Source organism: Pieris napi, chromosome 18, assembly GCF_905475465.1.
Source record: "Pieris napi chromosome 18, ilPieNapi1.2, whole genome shotgun sequence".
NCBI lineage: Eukaryota > Metazoa > Arthropoda > Insecta > Lepidoptera > Pieridae > Pieris > Pieris napi.
In genome coordinates, this window is record NC_062251.1 from 6,985,782 (window position 1) to 7,000,988 (window position 15,207).

General features: G+C 37.2%; 1 protein-coding gene across 1 annotated transcript; it reads left to right on the top strand.

The window, feature by feature from the left end:
• The first annotated feature begins 159 nt into the window (after positions 1-159).
• LOC125058815 (basic salivary proline-rich protein 2-like) lies at positions 160-14,490 on the top strand. The gene is made up of 10 exons (XM_047662963.1): positions 160-477; positions 1,558-1,894; positions 2,163-2,316; positions 2,780-2,977; positions 9,687-9,785; positions 10,209-10,403; positions 11,235-11,341; positions 12,252-12,387; positions 13,232-13,306; positions 14,270-14,490. The coding sequence occupies exons 1-10, from the start codon at positions 305-307 to the stop codon at positions 14,488-14,490; spliced, it is 1,695 nt and encodes a 564-aa protein (XP_047518919.1). The 5' UTR covers positions 160-304.
• The last annotated feature ends 717 nt before the right edge of the window (positions 14,491-15,207 follow it).

Below are 15,207 nucleotides of genomic sequence, written 5' to 3' on the forward strand. Positions count from 1 at the left end.
CCTATATCTTGACATTAAATTTTATAAATTTATTCATTTATAATTATATAAATGTATATCTTTATTATTATATCTCATTTAAAACATTTGACCCAAATTTGGAAAATGCCAGTAAAACTGTACTCTACACTGATCTATGGTTTTCAAAAAAGTATTGCGCACATCACTAGTCGTAGAAGCCACCGCCATTTTGATCCAATGTTGTTTCCGCCATTGCAAATGCAAAAGTGCGGTTTATTATTTAATAACGCGAAATTCGTGTAATATGCTGTGTAGTTTAGTTTAGGAACAATAATTTATAAAGATGGAAGAGGAGTATAATATGGACACACAGGACTCAGTCGCGAGTGACACTAATAGAAACGATGGAAATGATAGTGATACTGTGAAAAGTGATTATGAGTTTGGTTATGATGAATCTTACGAAGAAGAAGATGGGGGATTTCGTGGAGGTCCTCGTGGCCGCGGCAATTTCAGGTATTTTTTTAAACTTCAACCCTCTACACGGCATATAATAAATGCCATAATGAAATTATATACAAAATGTCAATGCTCTCCGTAGCCTTGAGAACATGAACAAACATTTTAGGCGTCTGTGTGTATATAAATTGTTAAATCAATACGAGGAAGGACAATTTTGCCGACTATTTCCGTCCAGCATAGAATTATTTATACAAGTATATACTTTAAAATTATAAGGCTAAGTCGCATTTACAGCATGGAACTAATCTAGTATCAATATTTATATTATATTCCCATTTAAATTTAGTAAAACATACCTCAAATACATTGCAAATCTTTTGTTTTTTACATTGGCTACTACTCTTCATTGTTCTCAATAACTTATTAATAATTATGCCCCCATTCCAGTAGTAGCATAATTATTATTAAGTTTATAATAGAATTCTTTGGTATTCTGCTTCCTTTTATTACCTAATATTGACATTTTAGGGATCCACAAAACTAATATAATATTGTTATGATTTAAATTATATTTTATTTTCATTACACTTAAAAATTAGAAGTATGATGTTTCTAGTAGCATTTTGAAAAGATTTTCTGGGTTCAATACTTAATTGCACTCAAGATGCCATAGATAGATTTTTCTATACAAAAAATGTTGAATTTCCAAAATTACAAAACATATTTATAAAGATCATGGACAAATTCTTATAGCATCAATAATACCCAAAAATAGTTTAATAATTGCAAGGCAACTGACATACAGCATAGTGACTGCACACAGAATTTAATATAATGATACTGCTTTGGCACTGCGAATTAAACTTTTCCATTGTATCTGATGTATGTATAGTCAAAAATGATGTGCAGAAAATGGTGTCATTCAATTTTGACACCAACTGGAATATTATTATTATGGTTTGCCTTATTTAAAAAAAATTGTTTCTTTCCATATGGCATATAACAACTACTCTGTAACCCTTTAGCTATATAACACTGTTTAGATTTTTCTTAAATATACAATGAATTTATTTGTTTGTCTTTTAAATTTTTAAGCCAATAAGGTCTAGATCATCAGCAAACTATTTATTACAGAGGCCGTGGTGGTCGCGGCATGCCACCACCGGGCTGGATGAATGGACCTCCTCCCATGCGCTTTAGAGGTAGGGGTTATGGACCTGGTGGACCTCCAATGAGAGGCCGTGGATTTTTCCGTGGCCGTGGTGGTCCCAGATTTGGTCCTAATGGAGGGCCTAATTTTGATAATAACTGGGGGCCTATGGGACCACCACCACCTGGAATGATGGGACCACCTCCATTTGGCCCACCCCCACCTGGAATGATGCCACCAGGTGGGCCAATGGGTCCTCCACCTAATATGATGGGACAACCACCACCTTTTGGACCTCCAGGAATGCCACCACCAAATATGGTGAGCTAGTTTAAATTTGTTTACTATACATTAATTAAGTAAAGTTTATGAAGTTGCACTTTTCTTTATATTTGTTAATTTTTCATGATTTTTTAAGCAATGATTGTTTTTTATTCTCAAGATCAAGATTCTATTATTTAACATTATATCATACAAAAAGACTATGTCAACTTATTGGCCTCATTAAAATTGGATAATGCTTGAAAACTCATTTACTCTCTAGGTTATACAAAATCATCTCATGAAATTGAATTGTAATTTTTCATAGCCTCCACCAGAAATATGGGTAGAAACTAAGTCCGATGAGGGCAAATCATATTACTATCACCAACGCACTAGAGAAACAACTTGGACAAGGCCACAAGAGAGTCCGACTTGCAAGGTCATAACACAGGCTGAAATGGAAGCTATGGTCTCAGCAGGTGAGTGTTTAATCAATCAATAGTTAATTTTTTTTTTTAATAAATGTTGTTGTGGGTCATTCAATATGTGTAATCTAGAAGGTTCAATTAAATCATAGTTTATGATTGCAGTACATGGAGCTTATCTTAACCAAACAGATTTATTTATTTCAAATCATTTATAAAATTTTTGTTTCTGCTGTTTATGAAACTGTGTTTCATTCCTGTTTTACATACACCATATTATTATGTTAATGAATATTTACATGAAAGAAGCGCATCATTTAAATATTCATTAACATAATAATATGGTGTAATATACATTAACTAGCTGTTGATTTAAATGGTATTTAAATTTGAAATTAGTCTAATATGACAGTAGTTTACTAAGCAAATCTAATTGAAAGAATCAAATTCAAAGTAATATAACATAACACCAAACTAAAATATATACACTGAGACCATTTTTTTAAACATATTTTAGGCCAAATGCCAGGCATGAACCAACAAACCATGGGCATGAATAACCCAATGGGAGGACCAATGGGTGGACCTATGGGAATGATGCCCAATGGCATGATGGGAGGCATGATGCCCCCTGGAATGGGGCCCCAAGGAGGTGCTTCCACACCCAATTCTGCCCCACCGTATATGACACATCCACCACCATGGGCAAAAGATGGTAAGTTTCATGCCAGGGTCCTTAGTCAAGGTGCCTTGACAGTGTATGTAGAAAGTCAAAAACTAAATTTGTTTGAAATCTTTTCGACAGGAACTCCCATGTTCAATACCGTTAAGGCGTCTTGACTAAGGCCCCTGTTTATTCTTTTTGTTTTTAAACTAGGTACTTAAAATTGATTATACCCAAGAAAGAATTTAAAATGTTGTCTTTATTAATAATATCACTAACCTTTAATAATATACAGCGATGTAAGTTTGTTTGTCATCATATAAGTGAAGTTTCCGATTATTTTGTTATTAAGTTACCAGAGGTCCTAAAAATATGTTCATTGATTTAGGAATAGTTTTGTTAACAATTTGAGTTATTTAATTATATGTTACACTCTTAACTGTTAAATATGTTACCTACATAAATAAATAATGAACAAATGTTGACTTTGAAAGTGTAATGGAAATTTTACTTGCCGAGTGATGCTCATACTTTGACTGGTCTATCTTAATAATAATAATTGGTGGTGCTGTAATGGTGGGTGATCAGCCTGCAGTGCCTGACACATAGATGTCTTACACAGGTCGGTTTTCTACTGTTTTAATGGTGTTAGTTGTGCATATATATACAGCCACTAGCAAACTCGGCGAACTCCGTTTCGCCAACAGATGGCTTCGTTTTATGTAACATTTAGTTTGGTGATCCCGCTTTTCTGTTGAAATTTTTCCTGAATTTTCTTTGCTATAAACCTCACGGAGCCCGAGACCTTTCCAACGAATGCAAAACCGTGGAAATCGGTTCGTGCGTTCTGGAGTTATAGCGTCAGGAAGGAAAACCCGACTTATTTTTATATATACAGCCATAATTCAAATGCTTGATCTATGTGTTGAAAGACATTAGCTACTAGTCTAATACTGCTCTGCTACAAATGTAACTGTTCGTATTATGAACTCAAAACCTGGATCCTAATGAAATATAACTACAGTCAAAATCTGTACATCGAAGGGACTACTCATATTTGGTTATAAAAACCAATAGTTGTTGATTTCGTTGTTATATGGTACTTTTAGCAACCAGGAGTAATAATCAAATATAAAAAAAAACAATTCGAAATAACCTAGGAAGTGATTTAACCAAAAATAACTTCATTAAAGAACAAAACACGGTATATTCGAAATCACACTAAATCTACCTTAAAATTAATCTTATACAATCAATACAACACGACTTTGGGTATTTTAAAAACAACCGTTAACCTTAAAACTAGTACACAGAAACCACCGAATAAAAATAACATAAAACGAACTCACAGTATGCGGCCTCGATACCAACCACCTTACTCGTTTACGTCCGAGCAACAAATGAGCCCCCCGCACATTGAGGCCTTTCTTTTATAAAAGGCGGCTGGGTATCGAAACTACCTACTGCAATTTCTGCTTATACGGCCTCTCCTGACTGTGCACCGTCCTCGGATGCACTGTTGATCTCTTCTTTGGAAGAACTGGTGGAAGGCATGACGGTATCTTGGTCACCATGTTCACCCATATGTGGTTCGAGTGTTCTTGAGGAAACAGCAGGACTAGCACACGCAGCTGAAGGCTAAGTCATCGAGGTATTCGTCATCGCAATCTGTGCAACAATTATTCTGTTAGTTAATTAACATCAACATTACGTTGTGCCTAGTCTGTCATTCATCACTCATTCAAGGCCCTGATACAAAAGCACACTTCCACAACTTTAGCTAAAACACTTCACTTTCAAAAGTATGCATACATCATCTCGCTAGACATCTCACACATTCTCATACTTGAACTTGTACAAGTTCCCCCGTTAGCAACGTAAACCAGGACTGCGCCTGAAGTGAGTTCAAAGAACACACCACCCGGGACAGCGCCCGTAACACTCTCAAAAGAGCACCAGCACTAAGGCTGCCAGGACTGCGCCTGAAGTGCGTTCAAAGAACACACCAACCGGGACAGCGCCCGTAACACTCTCAAAAGAGCACCAGCCCTAAGGCTGCCAGGACTGCGCCTGATATGTATTCAAAGAACACATCTTCCGGGACAGCGCCCGCCACGCGCACAGGATGCACGTCTGCCGAGGCCCGCTTCTCAAGGTTGCTGGCCTCAGGAACACACCATGACCGCACCACATTGGCAGTCCGTTTCAACCAGCAAGGCACACAGTTGCCTCACACTCGCACGCAAGGCAACATATCACGCGCGCATCTTTAACATAAGGAAATAACATATTAGTAACAGGGTTGAAACTTGCTTTCGAAAAATGCGGCACAACTCTCAGGGCACCATACTTTTCCCATGATGTAATGGGTTGACGTGGGGCTCTTGGGATACGTTTCTTAGAAATGCACCCAGACCCAGTGGGTCGTATATTTACGAACAAATTGCATTAAACCGGGAAACCAAAAGTGTTTTAAAATTAGGTCATAAGTGTTGTGAACCCCGATATGTTCATGCTCGTTATGGAATACCCTCAGTAAGCTAAGCCTGTGACTATTACGTATATAACAAAGCAAACGCGGCTCCTCACCAACGGGTGATCAACGATAATAGAGCACATCGTTTTGACATACGTATCGTCTAGGGTCTAAATTACCTTCTCCGAGCTTACGTATGAGATCGGCGGTCTCGGAGTCAGCTGATTTAGCCATCTGCGCCCAGTTCAAGGGCCGTTCTATGTTATTGATTTGATTGAAGTTCCATTCCTTACAAAATGATTTAACTAACTACAACACTAAAATAATAATTGACCAAAAATAATAATTAACACAACTAAAGACCGAAACTAATACAGAAAATAACCGCTATACACAACCGAAACGTCCGTCACATCTGAGCCAAACGTAGAATACCCCCAATCCGCTGTTCCACTCCTCTTTTATAACCTGACACTCCGTCCGGTTTGCTGGTTGGGAATTTTTTGCTAAGATGGCCGGTCCTGACAGTGCAGCGTCCTCGACCGCAGCATCACTTGCAACCTGCTCATAATTGTCTAGCGCAGTCTCTGTAAGGGAACTTGTAGTAATCTACATAGCTTCGTGTCATAGCCTGAAGCGTATATCTTGGATTGTAGGGACGAAAAATGACATATTTCTCTATTTCTCCATTACCAGTACCATGCGCGCATGCGTGCACTCAAGCGCACATAGATAAGGTCTATCAAAAAGCAAATATTACAGAATTATATAGCTTCAGACTTAACACGAATAAAGATAAAACTCAGTATATTTGCAATACACTGTCGCAACGACAGTGGCTCCTAGTGCTCTCCTAAGCGACAATTTGTTAAAACAGAGACCCATACATTTTGCATGTTCTCTAAGTGGCCTAAACACATTACCACCACAAAAATTTGAAACAGAGACCCATACCTTTACATGTTCTCTATGTGGCCTAAACACATTAGCACCACAAAAATATGAAACAGAGACCCATACCTTTGCATGTTCTCAAAGTGGTCTAAACATATTAGCACCACAAAGTAAAGTCTCGAAGGAAACTGTGCACGCATCCGGCGTCCACTCGCCTTGCCACAACATCAGGAACCAGGTAGTAGCTCTAACTCGTAGCGGTGGCACGGTAGCGCGCGAATAACCTTGTAAGGCCCACGCATGCTGGGGTCCAGTTCACCGGTGATTTGTGCAGTCTTGCTCACAAACACAAAGTCTCCGACAGCAAAGGCGTGAGGCCACCGTCCACTCCCGCTAACGCAGGCATCCCGGCACCATCGACCGGTTGCAAGCAGTTCGGAAGCTCGCCACCTGCGAAGAGTTAAGAGAGCCTCCCGATTGGGATTAGAGTTAGTAATTGCCACATCTCACACTAACGATCTGATGACCAGTAACTCCACAGATCACATATCGATACCGACCAGTAACTGCAGTGGTGAAGTCTGCATGGTACTTTGCGTGGAGATGTTCCTCCAAAGTGAGCTGTAGGTATCCTCCACAGCACGTCGGACCACTGGGAACCTTTGTTGCCTACTTCAACACGTAGCTTGTTGCATTAAAGCCCCCTTTCTATAATCAAAAGTAAAATTACAATCTGGTAAATATACCCACCAGCGGGCAACTCGTGGAAGAAGATCCTTCTTACGTTCGGTGGCCTTCAAGGCATTGCAATCGGTGATTATCTTAAAATTTATACCAACCAGGTAATGCCGAAAATGTTGCAGAGCCTCGACGACCGCCAACGTTTCTAATTCATATGAATGGTACTTGGGCTCCAAACCCTGGGTAACCCTACTAAAATAGGCTATTACCCGTTTATTACCATCAGTGTGGGCCTGCATAAGCTCGGCACCATATCCTGCACTGCTAGACGCTAGGTGTTTAGTTCAGTGGGAAGGCTCGGGTCAAAAATCGCAAGTACCTATAGGCTCGCTGGTTAATTGCTTTAAGAGCTCTTGTTTGACTTGATCTTGTTCGGGTTCCCATTCAAATTTGACGTCTTTCTTAGTGAGACGCGATATACATGCGGTTTTTGTCCCGTAGCCTTCAATTTAACGCCGGAAGTATCCAGCTAAACCTTAAAATTGACGTACCTGCTTAACGTTAGTTGGAGTAGGTGAATTAACCAACGCTTTAATTTTATGCAGACTCGGCCTAACCTGACCATAACTGATAACACGACCCAAGTTCTCTATTTTAGTTGTGAGGAAAGAACACTTTCGCAAATTGACAGAGAATCCAGCTTCTGTCAGTCTTCAAAACATCGCGTAATAGAGAAATACCGTCGTCATTAGACATACTTACAATAAGAACGTCGTCAATGTACATAAGCACACTACCAGCCTCCGTAGTCACCGCTGTAGTTGCTGTACCGGAGCAAACTCCGCACCTTCGAGAGGCGTATTTATGCTGTCAAATTGGTTGGCATTCACAGCATTCACTACTAGTACCCTATCTGGTGTGTGAGTTAGGTATTGTTCACGTTTCGTGCGAATAAACGTGACGCCATCACGATTGAGAACGTCTGTCCCTATTATGAACGGCGAATTCATATACAACGCGGGTACAATGAGAAAATCAACTTCAAGCGAGATATTACGTAGTTCGATAGTCAAAGTCATATATTTGTCGAGCGACAAACTCTTTGTCACCTATTCCCTTCAAAGAACAGTTAATCGGTCTGCGTGGACCAGGAAAGTAGTTTACTACCGCAGATGATATTAAAAAATAAAAACATTAAGTGCTTAGCTAGAATTGAACAATTTCAGGCTATCAGGGTAACGATTATCGAATTTGCGGATAGACTTAACATACGTGGCTAAAAATGAGACCAGATTTTCTGTCGTTAAGTCGGCGTTAGTTGCTCGCGCGCACTTGTACATCACTAATACCAAAAATCACGATTTGAACCATAAGCTCTTCACTTAATCCTTTTACAAGGCGTAAACGCAACAACGAACAACGCGCGTATTCTGCGTATGACAAAAACTTTTCTGACGTCGAGTTAATAACTTCGTGGAGAATTTGCGCGTAGTTCACCTTTTGCGGACACAAGAACCTAAACTCTTTAACGAAATTTGGCCATGAACGCTCGTTAGTAGCCCACTCGTTTAACCAGGCTTTTGCGTCACTTCTTAGGCAATTAGTCACACGAGAGAAGCAATCATAGTCGTCCCAATGGTTAACCTACCATGGCGCGAATGCGACCTAACACGACGCGAACGTAACCTGACGCGATGTGAATGCGACCCGTCACGACACTATTGTGACACGAATGAGAACGAGTCCTGCTGCGACGCGAATATGAACACACTCCATCATGACTTGAACACTGTCTATTGTTTCGCACAGACCGCTTTCGACGGCTACGCTTAATATCAGAGCGAGGCGGCTTCGTCCTAATTGACCGTTCACGGGAAGCACATGGCAACTTATTCTAAAATTAACGGTTGTTTACAAGGCTTATTTGTGAGCGAAATCCTATCCCACTTCTGATTTTAGCAACCAGGAGTAATAATCAAATATAAAAAAAAACAATTCGAAATAACCTAGGAAGTGATTTAACCAAAAATAACTTCATTAAAGAACAAAACACGGTATATTCGAAATCACACTAAATCTACCTTAAAATTAATCTTATACAATCAATACAACACGACTTTGGGTATTTTAAAAACAACCGTTAACCTTAAAACTAGTACACAGAAACCACCGAATAAAAATAACATAAAACGAACTCACAGTATGCGGCCTCGATACCAACCACCTTACTCGTTTACGTCCGAGCAACAAATGAGCCCCCCGCACATTGAGGCCTTTCTTTTATAAAAGGCGGCTGGGTATCGAAACTACCTACTGCAATTTCTGCTTATAGTACTTAATACAATAGAATTCAGCCGGGACATTTGATTGTGATCAATATAACCGGTATGTTGTTTTAAATGATTTCGTAGACGGTTTAAAAAAAAATCGGTGGCACTGCAACCTTTTTAGGTCTGGGCCTCAGATTTCTGTATCTGTTTCGTGATCATTTTTCAATTTAATAGGCAACTAGGTGATCAGCCTCCTGTGCCTGACACACGCCGTCGACTTTTTGAGTCTAAGGCAAGCTCACTAAGCTTTCCGTCAACGATCGAGCGAATGTTAAATGCGCACTTAGAAAGTCCGTTGGTGCACAGCCGGGGATCGAACCTATGATCTCAAGGATGTCCAACACTGCTGTTTAATAACTATTACTAAATATTATTCAAGGTAACAACCAAATGAAGATGGATCAGTCTGACCAGTCTACAATGGATATGGACGAACTACCACCCGGTGAATCCCTTCAAAATAACCAGATGCCTAATGGTAAAGATTTTAAAGTATTTTAAACACAATTTCACAGAAATATACAAAATAACAATAATAAAAAAAAAGAAAAGAATGAGAGATAATTTTTTTTTTAAAGAACAAAGTATGTTTTAAATGTGTATTAGTCAAAGTTATTATTAGCAGTGTTAATAATGAAGTCATGTGTAAAAGTATATAGTAAATAAAATTAAAAATAATTGTTAAGAAATAGATAAATAAATATTTTTGAACGGATTAAAAACTAGATTTCGTGGAATTTTTCTTGAGTAAATTGATGTTTTTTCTAACTGCAACAAAAATTTGATTTTATATTATTGATTTGAATTAGATAATTAATTTTTTGTTATTTATCCTACTCTGAACTAAAACAATTGCAACATATCATTAAATTAAAAAAAAAAAATTATTCATGCTTTTCAGCCATAGCTCCTGTGACCACATCCTCCAGTGGGCCTTCAATGGGAGCGAATATGGGGTCAGGCCCGCCTATGGGCGGACCCAATATGGGTCCTCCACCTAATATGGGAGGGCCTGGTGGTGGGACTTGGAATCCTTGGGGATGGGGTCCACCGCCAATGGTGGCACAACCGGGCTTCCCGGGTCCCGATAATAATGGTAATATTATTCAAAGACTTATTTATTATAGTTTATTTGGTTGTATGAAGAATGGCTGGACAAAAAATATAGTAGACAAAATGTACAAAGACTACAGAATACGTCCAAAATAACATATTGAAACCATAGACACACGCCGCAAACTTCTAACATACCTCTTTGTTTTGGGGTAAAATATAAATAATAATAATAGCTTTTATTGTAAAATACATAGTAGTACATCTAACTTAGGGTATTTCAAGAAGAGAGTGTACCAATTTTTAAAAGGCCGACAACGCACTTGCGAGCTCTTTGGCATTGAGAGTGTCCATGGGCGGCGGTATCACTTTACATCAGTAGAGCCTCCTGCCCGTTTGCCCTGTTCTATAAAAACAAGAAGTACAAATAATTTTCCGAGACTTTGAGCGAGGGAAAAAAGAAGATGTGTTAGGAATTTAATATATTTAATTGTCATTAAAATATGTATTAAGTGTCGAAAGTAATACAATTTATAAATTAAATTTAATTCCTTCGATCATTAAAACACGTGGAATTTTAATTAACAATTCGTCATTTGAGATTTCAATAAATTATTTTGCATAAATTATAAAATACTAATATTTAATAAATTCTCTTTACGAAATTTTAATTTTAAAAATAGAATTTCTATAAGGTAATTCGCCCTTCTCACTCTCTCTCACTCACTCAATCGCTCTCTCTCTTTTCTTCGACAAAAACGCTGCACGTCTTCGTGACGTTCCGTAAAAATTTACCCTCATAAAGAAGCTTCACTTCAAAAACATATTGAATAACCTTAATTGGTATTTTTTAAAGTTTAATAAATGTTTCCAGGACAAACTCCAATGGGAGCAAACCAAATGAGTAATTCAATGTCTGGAGACAATGAATCACCAATAATGCTGGATGGATCCACTCCACCTCCCAAGAAAGAGGCTACTGTAAGTATTGCATGAGCTGATGAGTACATTCCAGCTTAGAACAGTCCAAGTTTCATCAAAAGCGGTTCAGTAGTTTGTTAGGTATCCATACGATTCTGGAGGGGTATTTTTACCTAAATACCTATATTTAGGTTAATTATGTTTTCAAGTTGGTTATTGTAAAAAATACTTTTAAAATTAAATATTTTCATTTTTTTTTGTACTATAAAGCAAATTGTCTATATTATTATATAAAGTATTAAAAAAAATGTGTAGTTTACTCCACAGTTGAGTCTACAAATCGAATATTACACTTACGCCCGAACCTAATAACCTATCTCAATCCATAATCCACCATCATAATCACCACCATGTGTGCCAATAAACAATCGACGGATTGTAATAGCCATCTGTCGATACAAGCTATCCATGGGAGATCGTATCGGTGTCTGTGGATAGACCTTTGTATGAAAATGACAGTTGACGAAAGCTTGAATTCAATAGTTAATTATTTTAACTTACACCAGTTTTTTAAATAATTAAATAAACTGTTTGTTATGTTTTAAACACACACATGTATTTTTTAATGTTATTTGTACGGTTTTATTTACTTTATTTGGTTTATGAGTGAAAACTCGGTAAAATGGATCGACAAAGAGCAATTTATCCGTCGCCAAAAATGGATTGTCTTCGTAGGGTTTGGTTATTGGAATGCAGATAGGAGATCGATCGACTGTCACGTTCTGATCCCAGATTGATTTCAATTATTGGGTTCGGGCGTTAGTAAACTTCAGTAGTTAAATCTATCTCGCAGTTGTTAAGTCGAAAACTCGTCGAGTCGACATTCGAGTTATCGAGATTCCACTATATTACAATTGTCTTTTTCTTTTAAAAAGCTGCCAGAAAGTAATTATGTGTAAATATCTTCCAGGTGATACCTCCGGAATTGGAAGCAGCTGCCGCGGAATGGACGTCCCACGTGGCTCCTGATGGCAGAATGTATTACCACCACGCCGGCAGAGCTCATAGTGTTTGGATCAAGCCGGAGCCCTTGCAGAGGCTAGACGGTGAGTTTTTGGTCTTATACAGGATGTTTAATTAGGTTTAATTTTTATTATATCCTGGATATTTGTTTGGAATAATAGTTAATTTAAAAAAAATTGGGTATATTCTGTTGCATTTTTTTGAACTTTCCTAAGCTCTTCATTGGATGAACAAAGCTTCATTTTCAACACTACTACTTACTATTGTAATATATATATGTAAGGAAAACATAATATATTTTTCTATACAAACTCTTTTTATATTTTATTTTTCTTCTTTGCTGTCTGATCGACGATGTTTAATTTGTCACTTGACATAATAGATGTAAGATGTTTTAATTTTTATTCATTACATTATTTTATAAAACCTAAAATATAGGCTTTAAATGTTGTTTCTTTTATATTCACAGGTGAGTGAATAATTTGTAAATATATATTTTTGTTTTAAATGTAAATTAATAGATATTTCTTTTGTAAATAAATCTTTTGTATTCACAGAGAAACGCAGTTGCGCCTTATTAATTCCCAGTACTCGTATAAGTGATTAATACCATTATAAAACAACATTTAAAGCCTATATTCTAGGTTTTATAAAATAAAATAATAAAATAAAAAAATTAAAACGTCGATCAGACGGCAAAGAAGAAAAATAAATTATAAAAAGAGTTTGTATAGGAAAATATGTTTTCCTTACATATATATATATATTACTCGAGATAAACCGTTTTGTACCTTTAAACTGATTTATTTGCATTATAATTTTTGAGAGTATAAGGAATAAAATCAAAACTAGATCTATGAAATAAAAGACAATAAAAAAATATAGTAAGCCGGAGCTTTAAATGATTTTAGACCTTGTTTGTTACAGAGTTAAAGGCGAAAATTGCAGTCGAAAAAGGGGAAAGATTGGAAAACCTAAATGAACCAATCATTTTGGATGGTGGTGAGTGGTCTTTATACTTTTTAAAACAAGGAACTGCTAGCCATCTTACTTTGGGAATTTTTTTTCTGTGGTTATTTGCAATCAGCCCTAAGGCTATGAGCGAATTTTTTCTGTGGTGCTGTCATGTAGAGTGTCTTCCCATTGGAAGCATCTACTCATCTTCTGTCTAGAGCTACTGCCGGTCTTCTGGCTCTAGAATATGGTTTTAGTCGACTCACATACTGTCTATTGAATATTACTATAGTAAAAATACTAATTAGTTATTAATTTGTTTATTTTAATTAATAATAATTGAGTCTAATTTATTCCTTGAAACATCCATCCATCTTTTATTTATTTATTTATACATTTTAAAAACAATGTGTATGCCTAAAACATATAAGAAAATATGACATCACAAATTTATCACGCATACACATCAATTACATTAGAACATAAGAAATCTATCAAAGGAAATAATTAAACATACAACCACAAAATAAAACAAAAGTATTACGTAAGTAAATTTACTGCCTCTCCCCCCCCCTCTCCTATTGTCAGCAAAAGTAAGCAAAGCTCTCAAAAATAATAGTACATAAACATTAATTTTTTGTACCAATCCTCGAAAATGCATTTCGTTTTCAAGCATAGACAATGTGGGGGTAGTATGTGTAAAAAGTTAATAATTACTAATCATTATATTAATCAAAGATCTATTAAAGTAGTCCTTAGTAAGTCCTTCAAGAAAGAGCATTCAATAAACTCTCTGGTAGTGTGTGTCAATGGGCGAGTGTATCACTCGTGTGAGTGTATTTAAAGCCGGCAACGCACTCGCGAGCCCTCTGGCATTGAGAGTGTGAATGAGCAGTGCTATCACTTACCATCAGGTGAGCCTCCTGCCCGTTTGCCCCCTGTTCTATAATAAAACTTGATCATTGATACTGTCATATATTTCTTCTAATAAAGAATATTTAATAATATCAGTTATAGATGTTGACGAACATGCGGACGCGGCCGCAGCGGCCGAAGCGACCGTCGTAGAGGAGAAGGAGAGAACAGAACGCGAGCGGATAGACCGGGAAAAAGCGGAGAGGGAGAGAGAAGAGAGGGAGAAGGCGGAAAAAGAGAAGGTGGAGAAGGAGAAGGCGAAACCGGATAAGACCAGGCCGGTTACTAGCACGCCTATCACGGGGACTCCTTGGTAAGTTTCAAAGTCAAATCATTTATTTCAATTAGACCACCTAAAATGGCACCTTTGAACGTCAAATAAAATATAAAGAAGATTCTAGTTGGGGGGCCTCATAGCCTAGCGGTCTTATTAAGTGGCAGCTAGGTGAGGGGTACCGGGTTCGATTCCCTTTGGGAGGGTTGTGCGGTACCGGGAAAGTGCCTAAAAACCGTACATGGAAAACACGGTCGAACTTTTAAAGACAAGCACGAATTATAAAAAATCCTATACTTGACGCTGGCTAATGCACAAACCGTGCCAGAGCCATAAAAAAAAAAAAGATTCTAGTTGCCCCTTCCAAAAGGTAGTTTCGTGTGGAGAAGAATGGGCAAGAAACTCCAAGCTTACTCTTTTTAAATTAGGTGCACAATATTTTGTTTTAATTAGTAAAATAATTATATGTGACGACAATGTACTCTTAGAATAAACTACTATACTAAAAAAGTTAGCATACATGTTCCTCACATATTTACAAATATCGAAACCGTAGAATATTTACCTTAAAGAGTAATAATAATAGAAAAAACACAATAAAACAGTGTGAGACATAAAATATAATAATTACTTATTGTAGTATAATAATTTAAAAAAAAAGGGTGCGTGTACTTATGTACGCGCGTAAGAAGTTATACTTCTTTGGCATTATTAAAAATAGTTTTTGATTGCATGCAAATAATTAATTACAATTAAATAA

Coding starts and splice junctions, on each gene's coding strand:
- LOC125058815 (XM_047662963.1), top strand. CDS start 305: ATGGAAGAGGAGTATAATATGGACACACAGGACTCAGTCGCGAGTGAC. Junction 9,786..10,208: donor AAATAACCAGATGCCTAATG/GTAAAGATTTTA, acceptor CATGCTTTTCAG/CCATAGCTCCTGTGACCACA. Junction 12,388..13,231: donor GCCCTTGCAGAGGCTAGACG/GTGAGTTTTTGG, acceptor TGTTTGTTACAG/AGTTAAAGGCGAAAATTGCA.